Genomic DNA, 19,521 nt, shown 5'->3' on the forward strand with positions numbered 1-19,521 from the left:
TGAAAGAACAGGATATAATACAACAAATCGAACGATTATCTGAACTTGTAGATGATAATTACAATAAAGAAACATTAAACTTTCTTAAACAAGAGGAAAAAAGAATTAGAACTTATCTATGAAGAAAAATCAAGCTAAAACTTTTTCAAAAATAAAGTGGAATGGATGGAAAACGAAGAACAATTAACTAAAATCTTCATGAACCTACAGCACAGGAATGCAGCAAAAAAAAAAAAAAAATCACAAAACTCATAATAAATAACACCACATTTATAGGGCCCAAAGATATTATCAAAGAAAAACATAAATATTTTTCTAAAATATTTTCATTTCAAAATCCCCCAGTCCCACTTTTAAGTACCAGCACATTCTTTTTTCCCATCAATGGGCCTTATTTACTAACACATGCGTAGAAATGTTCTTCTTCTTCTTAGCTCACAAAATAAGTGCGCACACAAAATTACCATCAGATTCATGACACATGCACACTGACCAATTTTGTTCTTACCATTGTGCATATGTTAGTGAAGCAGAATCATTCTAAATTGACAGGCGCATGCCCGCTATCAGTACTTACAGTACATACTATCACACCCCCATTTCTTTGTATAAGGAAAACTCTGTTGGAGTGGTGCAGCAGTGGAGAGAGCTGTCACTCTTTGCAAAGAGGGCTGTGATAGTAAAACTGTAGAGAAGCTTTACTGGAAGTGAAACCAAACAACAGTTTCAGAAGTAGAAGCCAGAAAAGGCAGATATGGCTGGTAAACATGTCATTGGCATAACTGTTTGGAGCCCAATTGTGAATCCTGTATATAGCTTGCATACTTGCACCACTTCCACACAGTACGTTCTTAACAAAATAAAAACTTGGTAAATGTGTAGACCTGTGAATTGATCTAACTACATCCCATCACATCGTGTTTCATCTCTGGCCCCAACAGGCCGTGATGTACTGAAAGCTGAGCCCCCTCTCTGTGCCACTACTGAACTGTCAGGCTGTGAGGAACACTGAACATGCTGCTGGTTAACCAGCTGCATATATCACAGCCAAATCTGATGGGGGAAATGAATTGGTGTCACATTGCAATATGGAAATTCTGATATATAAGGTATTGTCATCTAAAAGAGAGAACAGGACAATTTTAATATATTAATTATATTATATTAATTACATTTATAGTAATGATTTTGATGATGAATATTAGGAATTTCACACTTTTGAATGTTGTATATTTAGGCCCAATCATTTTTTAAAGAATTGTGGTTCTAATATACTGTTTACATTGAATAAATATTGACTATATCATTTTTTAAGACCATGAGACATTTATGATTTGTGCGTACACATGGTCTAAGGCAGTTCAAATTTTGTTCGCAGAGTAAGAACAAATTCAGGTAAGAATATATTGATGAATCTTGGATTTGTCCTTAAAACATTCCTATTCACAGTTGAAGCACAGATTTGTGCGTACGCACTGTTTGTGAATGAATGGATTAACATCTGAAGAGAAAGCCTTATGTGAGGGACCGATACACAGAGGATGAACTGTCCATGGCCTTTAATTCCTCTAAAGCCTTTAAGAGCTGTAGGCCTGGATAGAATACCAGTTGAATTCTATCAAACCTTTTATAACCTTTTTTAGTAGTGCATATATGGAAAGGAAACTATCAGGAACTCAACAAGAAGGGCTGATTTCACTAATTTTAAAACAAATCTCAAAAACTGATGGCCTATTACATTACTGTGTTATGGTGCAAAAATACTTGCCAAATGTCTTGCCATTTGGATAAAAACGGTATTACCTGGGATCATTCATCCAGATCAATCAGGATTCATGAAAGGGAGAAGTATAAATGATAACATTAGACAGATTTTTAGAAATAATAGAGTTTTATGATAGAGTACAAGAACCTGGTATAGTTTTTATTGCAGATCTCGAAAAGGCCTTTGATAATCTATGATTAGACTTTATGTACAAATGTCTGCACTATTTCAATTTTGGTCCATCCATAATTAATTGGATGAAAACACTCTATAGCAATTCAAAATGTAAAATAATTCATTATGATGAACTCTTAGAAACAACATATTTGAAAAGAGGTTTGAAACAAGGCCGTCCCCTGTCCCCCTACTTATTTATTTTATCTATTGAAATTTTAGGACAAAAAGTGTGAAATAGCAGTAACATAAAGGGTCTTTTTGTAAATAATATAGAATCCAAAGTAACAATGTATGCAGATGACACAAATTTTACATTAATACTGACTGTGAACTCAATACTGGCCTTAAATGAAGACTTGGATCAGTTTTCAAAGACATCAGGCTTGAAACCAAACTCTGATAAATGCACAATCAGGTGTATGGATTCCTGGAAATTATATAATTACCTACAAATTTTACTATCAGATGGACTTATGGACTTATCTATCTATCTATCTATCTATCTATCTATCTATCTATCTATCTATCTATCTATCTATATATATATATATATATATATATATATATATATATATACACATACATACATATCCTTATTAATTGTTAATAATCCTTATTAATTGTACAAAAAATATGAATAAAGAATATTTGAATTTATATGGAATAACAAACCAGATAAAATCAAAAGAGCATATTTATAGATTTATATAGCAGAGGGAGGCTTGACACTTTTGAACCTAAAAGGATTAAATTATTTCCTAAAAGCATCTATCATACCAAAATTATACCATGTCCAACACTGGTTCTCAGCAAGATTACTTAAAGTTAAAAAATACCCACTTCAGCCAGTTAAAAAAATGACTTATTTCCCTTAATGTCAGCTTTCAAGGAAGACACTATTGCAAAGGGGCCACATTACCAGTATCACCCCCCAGATAAAATAAATAGCATGTTACAACAAAAAATAGATAATCACCCTTAAACAAACAATTACTAAATAGAAACATTATATTTGTGAATGATTTAATAGACAGCAATAGCAAAATTATGGTCTAGTATGCACACCACTAGAAGATAATAAAATTATTGCATCAGTATCTAATGTCTGGAGAAATCCCATAACTAAAAAACCAAGAAAACAACTGATATGCTGCCCATATGGTAGAGACCTATGATGTATGAATGGAAATAAAAATAACATTAAAAAAAGGAATAAATACAATATAGTCAAAGACATGATAGTTATAAATATAATAATTCCATGGAAATATGCATTTAATATTATCCATAATTCAACCTAGATTTATCCATAGGTATAATACAAATACAGATAATATGTCAATTTTTACCCACCAAAAATATGCTGTCTATTTGGGGCCTAGAACAAACTTGCTTGTGTAGGTTTTGCAATGATGATGAGGAATTGATCTTGCATTTGATGTGGTATTGTCCTATTGTTGCTTTATTTTGGGATCAAGTCCAAAAGTGGACATTGAACTATGATAAAAAAAATATACTATCAATTTACAAACTGTAATTTTAGGACACTTAAGTAGCAGTAAATCAGATTTCAGTAATATTGTAATCCTGTTTGGAGAAGCATTCATAATAAAGAAAAAAATATGCACACAGTTTAATATATTAGATTTTTTTTATCAGATCAGATCTTTGTATCATACAGTGTGTTTCTTAAAACACACTGGATGATAGAAAGATTAACATCTGAAAGAAAACTACAAAATCTGAAATTCCTAAAGCGATGGGAACAACTAAGCCTTGGCACAGGGTGGGAATAAAAGAAAAAAAACACATATATGCTACATGTTGTATATATTATGTCCCAATAAAAAATAATAATAAGAAGAAGAAAATGAAAAAGAGCTGTTAATATGGACAAAAATGTCTCATAGACTTCATCTACATCTTCCACATTATTCAACCTTATTCAACCTTATTCTAATCTAGTTTCATTAGATCTTCTTTAAAAGAATTAATTCACCTTGTGTTTTGTGTCTTATTAGTTAGTTTTAACTTCATTATTGGTTTTGGTAAATAGTCACACATAATTATTAAGAACTTACTAGTACTTTCCTATCGATAACTAAATATGTTGTCAGTTAGTGTAACATTGTGTTGTTATTCTGCTTGGTCATGTAATTGAGGGATATAGACTCATATATCCCATTAAGTTGATGAACTCTGTAGTTGTTCTGTAGTCAAATGGATAACAAACTCATTTCTACATACAAAAACCATTGTCTCTTGTTTCTGTTGTCACTTATTCCTAAATGTATTCATGTAAGATCCTGGAGTTATTGTCATAACCCGGCTCCTAGGCCATGACAAATGTGGGAATGGACACAATGGATGGCACCAAATTAAAGATAATTATAATAAAGTAATCAACTGAAGCAATAATTGCAAATATGTAGTGTGTCAGTCAGTAACATCAGTCATGTAGGTGTGGATGTGTGAATAATGAAGTGTAAAGTGTTGTGGAGTAACAACAAAACCAGAATCAAATGAAAAACAAAAGCCTGCAGCTGCTGGCTGGGATGCGTCAAGGTGAGAGAGAGCTCCAACAAAGCTGGGAGTTCGCCTTTTACCCCCATGGCAGCAGTAGGCTGCTCCAAATTCAGCTGGCTGCCACACCCACACTCTCCAAGATACCTTTGTAGACAAGAATATAACGCATTACCACACCAGCATCAATACACCCCCCCCCCCCCCTCAAGTCAGTGTCCCAAGGAGGTCACCGACACACCACCAACCCACCCACAATAAGACAAGTCACAATTACTTAAAACAACCCCACCCCCCAAAAAACAAAAATAATAAATACACCACCCTTGTACTAGATACTCTTGCCCAACCCATCCTCAGCAACCCGGCGCCTGAGAAACAAATTAAGAAGACAGGCACAGCAACAACAGTTGAATAAGACAGAACAACAGGGCAGTATATTAAACTCAGTTCACACTAGTCAACACTGAGGAGCACACAAAAATGCATCAGCAATAACATTGTCTGTACCTTTAATATGTAAGCAAGAAACAATGCCCACCTCATTAGCCTCTGGTTTTGATACCTTAGGGAATGCAAAAAAGTCAGAGGATTGTGGTCTGTGTAGACCACCATTGGTCCTCCTGCTCCTACATATACACTAAAATGCTGTAAAGCCCAAATAAATGACAAAGCCTCTTTCTCAGTAACAGAATAATTGCGCTGGTAATTATTAAACTTTTTTGAGAAGAAACTGACTGGCCTCACCACCCCTTGGTGCTCACTCTGGAGCAAGACAGCACCTGCTCCCACCTGGTTGGCATCTACTTGGAGCATGAATGCTCAATCAAAACAAGGAGCAGCTAGAACAGGAGAAGAGCACAAGACAGATTTCACACTTTCAAAAGCTGACTGACACACAGAAGACCAAACAAATTTCACCTTGGCCTTAAGCAGTTCCATGGGGGGGAAATGACAGTGGAGAAGTTTTTACAGAAACTCCTATAATAACCCACTAAACCCAAGAACTTTTGGGAAGTTCCTTCTTTGTCTACAGCCACAACCTTGGCCTTGACTAGAGCCACACAACCTAGTCTCACCACACGGCCGAGGTATGTCACTGTAGCCATAGCAAAATCGCATTTAGCCAAATTAACAGTAAGCCACGCTTCAGCCAAGCGATCAAACAGCGCCCGGATGCACTGAAGATGTGAGTGCCAAGAATGGAGGCCAGACGGAGTGATGAATGCTTAAATTTCTTGTGCACGCTTAGACAGAGGCACTTGCCAATATCCTTTAAACAAATCAAATTTGCTCACAAACTTCGCAGACCCCACCTGATCGATACAGTCATCCATACATGGTAACGGAAATGAGTCAGATTTTGTGACAGCATTTACTTTCTGTAAATCGATGCAAAACCTCCCGGATACATCCCGCTTGACATGCGGCCAAAAGTAGTGTTTAAGGATGTTAAGGTATGTTTTGCGCACACCAAAATGTCCATACTCGTCATGTGCCACTTTCAAGACAAGAGGATAGAACTTAGCTGGCACCACTATCTGGAAAACATCAGCATTCACACAGTTTTCACCCACAGGAATCCACTTTCTGAACAGCAAACCATTATGCAAGAAGTATTCGTTGGCAGCACTATTTATCTCAGAGGCCGACAAAACCCGCTCAAATATGTCTGTCAGAGAAGAATCATTACTTTCCTCCTGCACTACCTCACTGTGCGACAGCAACACAGGAAACTCAGACAGCGACGGGACCTCCAACACCACATCACTGTTACTGTCAGGTGATTACTTTTGTTTATGGTTCATTTTACCCACTGGCTCGATTTACCCCGTTCTCCCCTGCTTATGCACTAAAGACCGCTGGATCAGGAGAGCGACTTGTGGACTAGCAACCCTCCCGAAACCACGGACATGCTCCCAAGCAAAGCTTCACCCATGTTCGCATCAGAGGGGTGTTCCATCAACGCAGCTGAAGAAAGCTGCACTTACTTGAAAAAGCCTGGCTAGAATTAACGTCAACTTTCACTTGAGGCTCAAGCCATTCCACTAACGCAGTTTAGCTGCCTCTAGTCAGCGCTAAATCTAGCTAGGCTGGAATAAGCTTGAAATGCACAGAGTACATAAGCAGCCCAGAACAGTCGATTATAGAAAAGACTATACTATGTCGCAAAAAGAAGAGAAAACTAGAGCGGTGTTCTTCTCCGCAGCAAAGCAAACCTGCTAATGAAATTATATGAAGAATATAAGGGGGTTTTCACCAAAAAGGCCAATACTGCTACAATTAAAAAGGTGAAGGAGATGGCTTGGCACAAAATTGATGACAGATTAAATGCATACCTGTAGGTAAGTAGTGATAGCCTAAAGGTTAGAGGAGTGAACTTATCTCCAGAATGGTTGACACAATCCCTGCATCCGGCTTGATGAGTCTGTGTGGGGAAAGTGAAGAGCAGCACTTGTCCCTGTTTATGGTTTCATCTTTATTTGTTAATAAATGAGCATGCAGTAGTATTGCCCTTCAGATCAGTGTGGTTATATTATCACTGGCTAGATAATATCAGATGTATAATTAAAATGACAGTGTCAGCAACTTAAGAGAACCAACTTCCCAACATTATCATACTCTTTGACACATTTTCTCTTCCACAAAATGTCCATTAACAAGCGTCAATGAAAGTTAAAAATTAAGTTGCAGTTGGAGATAAGGAAACTGGAGTGGGATATAAGTACAGGGGAAACCGCTTAGTGATCACGTCTGTTCGGGTCAAATATCACTATAATATCATAACCTTTTTTTTTTCTTTATTTCTCATGCAGAATACCATCTTATTGATGTTTGTATATTTATTGCCCTACATGAATATAGAGTTACTGAATTTTATTGACTGTTTCAAAACACAATACAGCTGTTTCAAACGCATTGTGAGCATTTTTGAAGCAGCAGGTTCTGACTTTTGCCAGTGACAAGTTCCTTCTTTTCTTCGGCGGCAGAAAAGGCGAAGAGAGCGGTGAATTTTGCTTACTATAAGCAGTTAATACTGTATAGCCTACATTTAAACACAGCAGAAGGACATGTTTTGACCTTTATTTAATTTTCTTTTTGTCTTCACAGCTTGAACAAAATGAGTGAATGAATAAATAAATAAATAACTTCTTAACTAAACGCTAAGCTTTTAAATAAAAGAGTTCAGTCCAATACAGGAGTGACCATGAATAAAATGGGGATTTACTTCAGTATTTTTTGTAAAAGTCCCTCACAGTTCTGCTATTTTATGTTTCCTGAACACAGACAAGTGATGCGAGTGTGAAAAGACACTTGATGGAACCGTCTTTTGAGAGTCTGTTTCCGTCTGTTGGACATTCTTTGACATGCAGCTGAGTTAAGCTTGACAGTTAGCCTGCCATGGAGCAGGCTAGTTCTGCTGACTACGTTACCATGGTTACTGAGCTGGGACTCATATAAGCCGCAGTGATAGAACGGAACTCTCACTTAAATTAGCGAGGTTTAACGAAATAAGCCAGACTATCCCGTGAGCCAGCTTGATGGAACACCCCCCAACAACGAGCAAACAAGCTAGACTCTCCGTAAAATCCAGGTAAGAAATAACACAACAAAACGTTTCACAAAAGTAAAACCATGCACAAATTGTTCAATTTACCCTGCAAAGCCATCCCAAATGTATTGTCCTTTCCCTCAAATCCACATACAGTCACACGAGCAGACAATAGTTTACCTGCACAGGTAAACAAAGGAACAAAGGCTCAGAGCGCGCCACAAGTGCTCCAAACTTTACACATATGGCATTAATAAAGTTCAAAATTATCTTACACTGACTTAAATAAACATGTAATAATGTCCAAAACATATACATTTTAATTAAGATACAAGACTGACTTTAGCAACATGATAAATTCACTTGGCGTGACAAAAATCTTTTTTTTTTGCTCTGGTTTGCTTACTCTCTCTCCATGTGCTTGAGTCCAAGATGGATTGAGTAATTTGAACTATAGTTTCTTAATTGTGGTCATGTGATTACTTTTGTTTATGGTTACCTAGATAAAAGGGGTGGCTCATTTTACCCACTGGTTCGGCTTACCCTGTCCTCCCTTACTGTAACTCAGTTACAGTAAAATACAGTGTATCGTGTGATTTGATTATATGAGTGGATGTGGTATTCATATTACATATATTGAATCAACTGAGATACCATAGGCTATCCAGTGCCACATGTACATCTCTACAAGTAGAGATGAGATATTGGATTCCAGCAGTCCTCCTCCTGACTTGTATCCTGTCTTGCAGCAGGACTTGACCTCTATCAGCACTAGATGTCAGTGTTCTCACTGCTCTGTGGAGCTGCAAGCAACATGAACTGCAGCCTGGGATACACTCCAGAAAAATGCATCTTATTTTTTCACTTGAAAGTCTTCTGTCCTTGTGGATTTCATGCTATAGCCTCTTGCATCACGGCCTGATTACTGAGGGCATCACTTTTATCTCATAATGAGCTGCAAACTGCTGTGCAGCGTTTTCTTATATCAACCAGTGCACCATTTCTCACCACTTGTTGCCAATTCTGTTGTATCTTTAATTAGTAGTAAAGAGTAAAATTTATTGAAGAATAAGTTAGAGAAGGAAACAGAAAGAAAACAACAAAAAATGAAAAACAAAAGGTTATTCAACTGTTTTAATCTCAAGCAGAGCTGATTTACCAGAATCCAAGGGCCCCCAAAAGATCCACTGTGTCTGTGAATCAACTGGGTCGTGCTGATTTAATTGAAAATTGGACAAAATATAAGGAACAATGCACTCCAGTACAACCAACACCCACTGTGACCTCAATAATAAACATAAAGTAGAATTATCACCTTTCTGACCATGTCAACAAAAACTAAAAATATACAAGCTTTGTAAGAGTAGAATTTATGGCAGAGCTGTTGTATTGGATTCCATTAGATTGCACAGGAGTTCCTAATAAAGTGCGCTGCTCACTGAGTGTACATGGCAAATAAAACTATAGTGGGTGGGGTTGTGCTGGGGAATATGGACTCTATCTGGACTATTTCCAAACTCCTGTCTGACAAAGAACTTTGCTGAAGGAAATGTAACATAGTTGAGTGTCTGTTACTGAGAGGTTTATTCCAGTTATCAATAGGCTATCTGCTGTGTATGTCAGCATGTTAAACGGAGGTCAGGGTGTCGCTGTATCAGTCCAGGGAGGTATTTCCTGTTAATGTTTTGGTGTGGAGCAGCCAATCAGCCTGCGCGTCAACATCGCAGCCCGGAAGAAGGAAGCTGAATCCGAAAAGAGCGCCTTGATTGAAAGTGGAGACGTTACCTGAAGGTAAGCCTCTTATCACAGCAACACACGGTTTAAAACATTTTATGTAAATACAAGAGCGCTTTCCTTCTTACAGGGAAAAGCGTTACTGTAAACTTTTCAGAGGTTTTGTTAGTGTAGGATTCAAGCGACAAAAATATAACGTTAATAGTTACTTTTTGCTGCGACATTGTTACATACACTATGTAGCATGAAAGTATTTTATTAAAAGTTTTTTATTCTCTTAACGTTAGTAGTGCTGCAGCTGTAGCCTTATTCTGGGCATGATAAGCGGGTTAGACAGATAAATGTTACTGGAAAATGTCAGTAACCTAATGTTAAAATGTCGACGTAAACAGTTACTAGCAGGTTGTGGGACTGTAGCGTAACTATAACCTGGGACCGTCCTGTCATGAAAAATATGATGGCTACAGTGTACACTGGAAGGACCCTGAACGTTTTACCTGAACATTAAAGTGAAACGTAGAAGTAAGCCTAATCAATGGCAAAACAACTGAATATGATCCCTAATTTACCAAAGCCACGCCTTAAATGCTGCTCATGCTTTTTGAACTGTCCCTGCATTCATTGTTACGGTGTTTAACCCCTGAATGAAGTAGGCTATGTAAAACTGTTTTTTAAAAATATTTTCCATGTTACCTTAAAATTCTGTCAGACCTGTCAATCAATTTGTGAGAGTGACAGAAGTTCCAAGTCTGTGATTCAAGTTAAATTGCTGGAGGATTCCATAACTGTATTATGGCTTGTGCTTTTAAGTATGCTTATAATCAATGGTGGCAAAATTACTAATATCTTTGACTTAAGTAAATGTAGCAATGCCACAATGAACATGAATACTCATTATTGTGGACACGTAAGCATAATTTTAATGTGGTCAAGGTGGAGCTAATTTTAACAATTTATGTCTGCTAGTCTAATCTATAACAATGCATATTTTATAAATTGATCATATGTTTTACATATAAAATATTGATCAGAAAAATAAGTTGCACTATAGCTGTGCAATAAATGTAGTGGTGTAAAAAGGACAATATTTATCTCTGAAATGTAGTGGAGAAGAAGCACAAGGTAGCATAAAATGGAAATACTAAAGTGAAGAATCAAATCTAATCTAATACAATATATAGTAATAATAATAATAATAATAAAGACTATAAATATATCATGAAAAGTGACCCTGATGGTGTAATATTTGCAAGACAAACTCAACGCAAGATTTATTTAGTAGCTATTCTGGACCTTTTGATCATCCTCCTCCAGTTTAGTTTTAATAAATATTAACCAGAGCGAAGTAGCTATGTTTCCAGCTAAATGTTAGTCCTGTATCCGACAAGGATGAATTCCACACTCAAATCCTGCAATTGAAACAGAGTATCTTAGTATCTAGTTGTATTAGCTTAAACAACCACTCCACACCATCTTGTTTTTAGTTCATCTTAAAATGACACTTTATGAGAATGGTGTTAAATCATGGAAGCAGTAACATGTTTCCATGTTACAGCAACCTGTGTTTAATATGGGAGTCAGCCAGGCATCTTAGGAAGGTTTCTATTGATTGAATGAGTATGGTATGCCTGCCGTAACCCAGATGTAATGTTTACACATGTTGAACAAAAGCCATTGAGTTAAGGTGAAGAATTCTTTCAGCATACACACAGGGGCAGTGGAGTTTTCATCTTAAGACACAGGCTTTATGTGAAACTCCAGCAGTGTGTAGTTTGTTGGATGGTAGCTCAGCCCATCATCCAGTCACAGTCAGGCTCATCCTGTGAGTGTGTCCCTGTGGGAGAGGTGTACCCTGGTTGCCCACTATAGGGGTTAATTGCTGATAAAGCTCTGCTCTCTGCCCACTCCTCACTCCGTTAATACAAAGGAGATAACACCAATGAGGGACTGCAGGGAGGACACTTTATGACCGTAGGCCAGCTGGGGGAGGGTTTGATGATAGTAGTAGGGAGTGACCAGTGACTGGTGTAAGACTGCATCTAATGGTTATTTTCATTATGGATTTTATTTTATATAAAGATAGACATAAAGCTGTAGAATTGGAAAAAAGACAAATGTTTATCAAACTTTACCAGAGCCCAAAGTGACATCTTTTGCTTATTTTGTCTGACCAACAGTCCAAAAACCCAAACATATTCAATCAAGAATCAAATTCTGTAGGGCTGTAGTCTCCTGGTCGACTGGTCGATTAGTTGGTCGATATGCCCTTGTCTGACCAATTTCTGATTGGTCGGACGAGAGCATATGCCCCCCCCCATAAATCGATTAGTTGACGATTATGTACGATTTCAGTCGACCAAGATTTTCTTTGGTTGACTACAGCCCTAAAATTCTCACATTTGAGTGTTCCAGTTTTGAAGAGCTACAAACACTTTTATCTTCCGATGCAGTCAGGCAACATGACATACAAACAAACTCTTATGTCCAGAAAGAATAACTAAAAGTTATAATTTAATCACTGATTTATCGGATCACAACCTAACCCTACATGTGAGAAAACTGACTAAAAATAGATTTAAGCTAGTGATCCTCCAGTGCATACCCCAAGCTAAGCAAGAAGAATTTGTCAGTGAAATTAACATCTTGACATATTATAATGCTCTGTTCCCTTCTTGAAACTAAACTTTGTGCTTATAAAAGAGTCAAAACAAGTGCTATAGTGGAGTAGCAGTTCATATAAAAAGTAAATCACAGCAAACTATTTATATTTACATAATTTCTAGGGCTGTAGTCTCCTGGTCGACTGGTCGATTAGTTGGTCGATATTGCTCTCATCCGACTAAATTCTCATTGATTGAATAACTGCTGTGTTACTTTCATAAGGAGAAAAGTGCTACATCAGCAGCCTTCCAGGATTAATCCATTATGTCCTGCGGCAAGAGGAACAGACTAACAATTACCTGTGAAAACGGGTGTGTATTCAGAACATCCCGCGACTAATCGATTAGTTGATGATTATGTACGATTTCAGTCAACCAAGATTTTCTTTGGTTGACTACAGACCTAGAAATTAACAGCTTGAACTGGGATGATGCACTGTCCTCTGATGATCTGGACTATGGCTGTGATACTTTCACTCACAGAATCAACTCTGTGAGGGAAATATTTAATGTTAGGATACAGATAAAATCTAAAAATAAAAACAACCGTGGTTTAATGGTTTACCGTGGTTTAATGAAAATTTGTGGGAACTAATGAAATCTAGAGATGCTGCACTAAGGAAGGCAGTTAAAACTAGAGGAGACACTGACATGCTGAATGGTTTAAGGAACAAAGTTATCCAAGAGCTAAGAGAAGCTAAATCTTGTTTTTATCTCAATATACTGTATGAGGCAAAAGGCAACAGTAAATTGATCTGGAAAAACACTGATAATCTCATAGGTATGGAGCCAAAATTTTTAGATTTTTATATTTTAAACTCAAAGTACAGGGAAAGTTAATTGAAGATCATCTTACTGTTGCTTCTGTTTTTAATATTTTTTTCTTGAGTCTGTATATGAGCTAGGAAAAAAATTACGAAAAAGAAACCGCATATTGTTCCTATAGATGCTACAGTCCAGGTTTTTGAGCTGGTAGAGGCTAATGAGTTCCAAGTAAACAAAATCATCAGCTCTTTAAAAAGCTCCAAAAGTAGAGATGCTTTCCAATTCGACACCATGTTTGTCAAATCACACAAAGATATTTTAACTCCCTCCATTGCTCATTTAATTAACTTAATTAACTTGTCTTTTAAATACAGCTCCTTTCCTGATGACTGGACATGTGCCATTGTCACGTCTGTTTTTAAATCTGGAGACCGCGTTGAAGCCAGTAACTACAGACCAATAAGTATACTGCCAGTTCTCTCAAAGGTTGCTGAGAAAGTTGTCATTGAACAACTGACAGCATTTCTTAATATAAGCAATTTTGGTCTACATTAGGCTTGCCACGGTGGTCGATGTTACTGGTGTTGGGACATACACCGATTATATTACTTGCCCACCGCCCATACCATAGTTTTGCTTTTTTCTATAGAAACAAACCCATTTATATAATTTTTGCTTATCAGCGCCCACGTTCATCAAATAAAAAAACTCCAATTTGAAAAGTATCAAGTGTGTTATCAATACTTAGTCAGACGAGGGAAGCTACAATTATAAACTGACAGTGTCTTCTCCAGGAGCATCTGCAGCAGCAGCAGAGTCGCGGGACAGAGTGTTCTCCGTCCCGCTGATGTAAACAAATGTAACATTAGCTGTTAGCGAGCAGCTGCTCTCATGTCTCTCTGGGTCTCGGTGCTTGTTTTTGGCAGCAACTCTTCTGCTCTCTGCCTGCTCAGCCTGCTCTTGGTGTGTCTCTCTCCGGCTGGCAGGCGACTTGCTCTGGTTCTGGTTCTGGTTCTAAGTGGTAGTCGTCCTCTGGCTTGTCCCTGTCTGGGTGCACCGCAGCCCGGCTGTACACGGAGGACAGAGGACAACCTGCTGACAGCAGCCTGAAGCCAGCTGTCACTAACTCACAAACAAAGGACAGCAGCTACACTGAACTAAAAATCTAATGTTAAAGATCAAAGTAAGGGCTCTACAGATGAGCGTCATTGACGAATATCTTATTTTGTAAAGCGTCCGATGTAACTGATAACACTGGTGTTGTCACGAGTTTCTTAGTCGGTGGGAAAATTTCCTCACTGTGGCATCCCTAGTCTACACTCTATGCAATTTGGCTTCAGAGCAAATCATTCCACTGAAACTGCTACCTTGCACTTAATAGAGCAAATTAAATCAAGACTTGATAAAGGAGGAATAGTTGGTGCTGTATTTTTAGATCTGCCTAAAGCATTCGACACAATCATGATGTTAATATCGAAACTCTATAAATGTAACTTCTCATCTAGAGCACTGGCATGGATGTCTTCATATTTATCTAATAGGAGACAATGTGTTAAAGTTTGTGACGCACTGTCCAATAACATGAAGTGCACAATGGGTGTTCCACAAGGGTCAGTGTTAGGTCCCCTGTTATTTAGCCTAAATATTAATGATCTCCCTCAGCAGTGTCATGATATATAACTGCAAATGTATGCAGATGGCACTGTTGTGTACACACATGCAAAAGCTGCAACAGCTGAGTTAGCAGCAGGTAAGCTAACAATTAGCCTACGTTGGAAAGCATCACACATCAGCTTCATCAACCATGTCTGAGTGCAAATGTAAACAAGACAAAAGGTATGTTTGTCTCTAAAATCATGGTACAACCTTCTAAAGTGGATATTCTCAACATAGTCACTGGTTAAATATCTTGGTGTGACACTGGATCCAAATTAGAACTTTAAGAACACACTTTTAAGCACACTGCATAAAAGCCACAACTCAGGGGAATGCCCTACCTGATGATATGAGGAGCTGCAGTTCCATCAGTACATTTAAAACCAAATTAAAAAGTCTGCTAAAAGCTACTCAGCTCTGTAACCACTGACTCTACATTTATCTCATGGTCTTCTCATGAACACAAATAATCTTGCTTTTAATTTGACAAACTTATATTATTAATTTATAGTTGACATTGTGGTGTATGTGATGTGCTATTGTGTGTAGCTTTGTATTTTGTATTATGTGTCCCGTGTGTTTTTTGCTTTGTACTGTTTATATGTTTTAATTGTGACCTGCCGAAGGGACTGCAGATGAAAATTAGCTAACTCTGGTACAGTACATCAAATGATAACATTTATGTTTAACACTGTACATGGTCCCAATAAATAAATAAGACATTATCTTACATAATCTGACCCTTAGTGTAAACCATAGGCTGTTTAAAAATATGGACATAATTACTGTGACGTCACTCGTTGGTTTCTGAGGAGCGGTTTTGAAGCTCAAAGTGAGCCGCTCCGGCCTTCGCCATCTTAGCAGTGCATGACGCTGCCTAACTCCCAGCCAATCAAAAATGGGCAAAGAGGCGGGCCGAATGGCTGAAACAAGTCACCTAGCGGCTGGTGGACCTGTCACTCAAAGCAGCCACGTCTTTCATTATGCATAACTTTACGGCTTAATAAAACTTAAATGGGTGAGTTATATAAAAATTCACCCCCCGCACAGTTGTCATGAAAGGGAAAATTATCTATAGAGACCAAAACCGTTTTTTGTACCAGGCTGTAAACATGTTTATCTCTGCTGTAAAGTTGGGCATTTTAACATGGGGGTCTATGGGGAATGACTCGCTTTTGGAGCCTCAAGTGGGTATTCAAGGAACTGCAGTTTTTGGCACTTCTTCCTCGGCTTCATTTTACAGCCCCAGAGGTTGCCGCTTGGTGTAAACCTGTCTGTAACCTGGTCTGTTTGCTTATGTCTCTGCAGTGATCTCCTCGATACTTTGACCATGAGTTTCTCCCCTTGTCCATCCGGCCCACTTGGGTGTAGCAGTATCCAGGAGCAGAGGGAACGCTGGGAGAGAAAACGCAGCCGAACAGCAAGAGAGTTGGTGCAGACGGAACAACGTTACTGCCAACAGCTGGAGCTAGTCACCACTGTACGTACTGTAGCAGTCAGGAACACTGATTTAACCTGGTGGACACTCAAAGAAGTTACAATGTATGAACTAAAGGCCTAAAAAGTGTCAGTGTCATAAATCCAACACTGAGAGACAGTGTTAATGGCATGCAGTGTTTCCCCTATGATTTTTTTTCAGCAGCGGTGCTGTTGTGCAAACGCAGAGCCCACGGTGCCAGGAACTGTATTTGCACACACCACCAGTGGCTACCGTAGAATTGTTCCACATAGGTTTATTCTTGTTCAGAGAGTCATGTGTGTTAATTTATGAGGAGCTTTTGACACCAGAAAGGCTCTGGAGGCCCAGATAGCTTTAATTGTAATAAATAGAATTAAAAAAAAAATAGAATAAATAAACAGAATGAAATGGCTCAACACATGAAGTGTACACTATTTTTATTGAATATAGATATAAATAGATAATATCACTAACTAACACATTAGATAACAAAACATAGAATATAATAACTGTCACTACACTACAACAACACTAAGAAGCCTCAGTGGCATAGGTAACATCCTAGTTTCCGTTTGTCATGATTATTATGTACAGTGAAATTTCACCAGCAGGCGTTCATCATTAAGCAGCGCCGCTATTGAAAACATATAGGGATAACACTGGCATGCCTTCCCCTCCTCTGGCTAGAAGTGATTGAGAATAAATTTAGACTAGGCAGGGTTAACAGTGACACTCTCTGTCATTCCATCACTACTGCTATTGCTGGGTTTCAGACATATTAGTCTGCTTGTCTTTGGATATTAAATTAATCCCTAAATGTTACATCCTGCAGCTAGAAGAACCATTCCTTGTGGTCTGGGTTTACCTCTTCTGAAGGGCTTGGTTCATTACAAAAAATTTTCTCACACCATTTACATCTAGCCATGCAGATAACTGTGGCTCTATTTGTCCAGGTTTTCACATATCTGTAGAGATTGCCACAATGTATTGTGGCATACACATGGTGTACAGGCTTGCTTGAAATAAAGAGTGTCACTAGTAACACCAGAAGAATTTATTACACTTTTATGAAATGAAACATTCAGCTTCAAGAAAAACAACTAGTGCTGTGACATCAAACAAAAGTCCATGTATTTAATGTGTTAGGAAATTGCTTAAGCTCAGTGTTTCCCCTATAATAGTACAGGCCTGATGGGCCGCCAGGCCAACGAGAACCTCTGCCAGGCCAAAAAATATTTTTTTAAATGCCAAAAATAACGCCAAGTATCCATTCATTCGGAAATCAATAGTGTTTGGGAGCCTCTGAGCAGCGCTGTTTCGAAATGCGAGTCAACGTCTGTGTTGTTGCCATGGAAACTGCAGGTAGCGTAGCTCCTTTTAAGTAAAAGGGCAGTACGTAAGCGAGTGAGTGGTTAAGCAAGAGAGCGAGCGTCAGAAAAGTGACGGTGAATGTGAGCGGAGCAGAGGAAAAAGTTAGCAGTGAGGCCGTATTCAGACCAAATCAGGTGGTGCGGCGTTCAGCCGCGGGGTCAAGTGGAGGTGTGTGTGGAGGTGTGGGCGTGTTTATTTGTCCTCCGGAACGTAACTGCTGTGAAACAATCAGAAAATCATGTTTTATTGATCTGATTCACCGGCATTCTCGCTACCAGCGCTCCCTCTCTTCATTCATTCTCTAGCTTGCTCGACCACTGCTCGCTCTCTCTCTCTCTCTCTCTCTCTCTCTCTCTCTCTCTCTCTCTCTCTCTCTCTCTCTCTCTCTAATAAAAAAAGCTGCAGACCATTTATCTTATATATCAGTTATGTTTCATATTGTATTTCAGTGGAGTAAGGACAACAGTGAATAGTCTGGCACACAGTACAGTGTTTCCCCTAGGTTGACTGCTTTGGCCTGTTTCACACATTTTTCCGTTCTCTATCTCTCTGTTTAGTGTCTGCAAGTTAGGCATTCACCGTAACTTTTCTGCCACTCACTCTACCATTCACTCACCTGCTATGCACACATATTATGCACTGCCCCCTAGGCAACGACACAAAAGTTAACTCACGTTTCAGAACAGTGCTACACAGAGGCTCCCAATGCTGTTGATTTCTGAATGAATGGATATTTGGTGTTATTTTTGGCATTAAAAAAATATTTTTTTGGCCTGGTGGGGTTTCTCGTTGGCCTGATGGCCCGCCAAGCTTGTACAATTATAGGTGCAAAAATATAGTGCAGTATATTGGAGCAAGAGACTGAAAATTGTACCCCTTTTTCTATTCATTCAATCTAGAATTGGGTCTGAATCAAGAATTGATTCTCAATCAAATTGGACACCAAAGAATCCAAATTGAATTTTGAAATCCCCAAAGATTCCACCTCCAACTGCAGCCCAATTTCTGCACAGTTACTCACCCTCCACCCGTTCACTCCAATTAGGAGACATTTTAGGCCTAATGCACATTCAATTTGCTAATCCCATTTTCACTTCAAATAACTTGAGACCAGCACAGCTGTTGCTTTATTGTGATAACAACATCCCTCTGTACTTGTGTCTCATGTGAGCCATGCAGAGCTACAGTGCCATGTAATGCTTACAGTCAGTCTGGGCTGTACGGCAAAAACCATCAAACTCTGTCCCTGATGTGTGATCTTGTATGTTTAGTACAGTCTGGTGTTGGTATTTCAATTGCCATCAGTGTTGGAGAATAATTTAGATGTCAGTAGTAAAAGCACTTCCACTTTGCATTCATCAAAGGCATATCCAATCAGAGACAGAACAGATTTAGCTTGATGATATATGCTAAGAAAAAATTTAATTTTGTCTCCTTCTGCTCTCTTGTTTCTCATAGTACTTTGTGGAGATCTTGAAGGCCAAAGCAACCCTGAGGCAGGACATTAGAGAAAGCATCTTCAGTTCAATTAAAGCCATTCATTCAGTAAACCAGTAAGTATCCTCTGAATAATTGAAAGAATATCTGTGCTTTGAAGAGGATGGTGAGAGACTGTAAAAGGGATGAGGATTGGTAGTTTGTCTCTTACATAAGAATGCAGTCAAGATAAACTCCTAGTTTATTAAAGTCTAGTCCTTATCTTCACCATTAGCAGGAGTCAACGATTTTGTGTTGCAGTGTAGATGTTCTGTTTCCCTCATGGAAACAGAACAGAACATTGTATATCAAGTATAATTACTCCAGGTGATATTGCCCATGAATAGCATTCTTTTTACCATGGAAAATTCATGAATTCTCA

At 38.3% G+C, this 19,521-nt stretch overlaps 1 protein-coding gene and 1 long non-coding RNA gene across 2 annotated transcripts in view; both read left to right on the forward strand.

The window, feature by feature from the left end:
• The window catches only part of LOC137175612 (uncharacterized), a 417,849-nt gene that overhangs the window by 8,590 nt on the left and 389,738 nt on the right, over nucleotides 1–19,521 (forward strand). The gene's annotated exons all lie outside the window — the stretch shown is intronic.
• The window catches only part of arhgef39 (Rho guanine nucleotide exchange factor (GEF) 39), a 106,312-nt gene continuing 96,497 nt past the window's right edge, over nucleotides 9,707–19,521 (forward strand). Inside the window, exons 1-3 of the mRNA XM_067581703.1 lie at nucleotides 9,707–9,809; nucleotides 16,142–16,313; nucleotides 19,122–19,216. Of these exons, the coding sequence (XP_067437804.1) occupies nucleotides 16,164–16,313; nucleotides 19,122–19,216 (245 nt within the window). The 5' untranslated portion in view covers nucleotides 9,707–9,809; nucleotides 16,142–16,163. The remainder of the gene's footprint in view (nucleotides 9,810–16,141; nucleotides 16,314–19,121; nucleotides 19,217–19,521) is intronic.

The sequence above is a fragment of the Thunnus thynnus genome, chromosome 23, assembly GCF_963924715.1.
Source record: "Thunnus thynnus chromosome 23, fThuThy2.1, whole genome shotgun sequence".
In the NCBI taxonomy this organism is placed as follows: domain Eukaryota; kingdom Metazoa; phylum Chordata; class Actinopteri; order Scombriformes; family Scombridae; genus Thunnus; species Thunnus thynnus.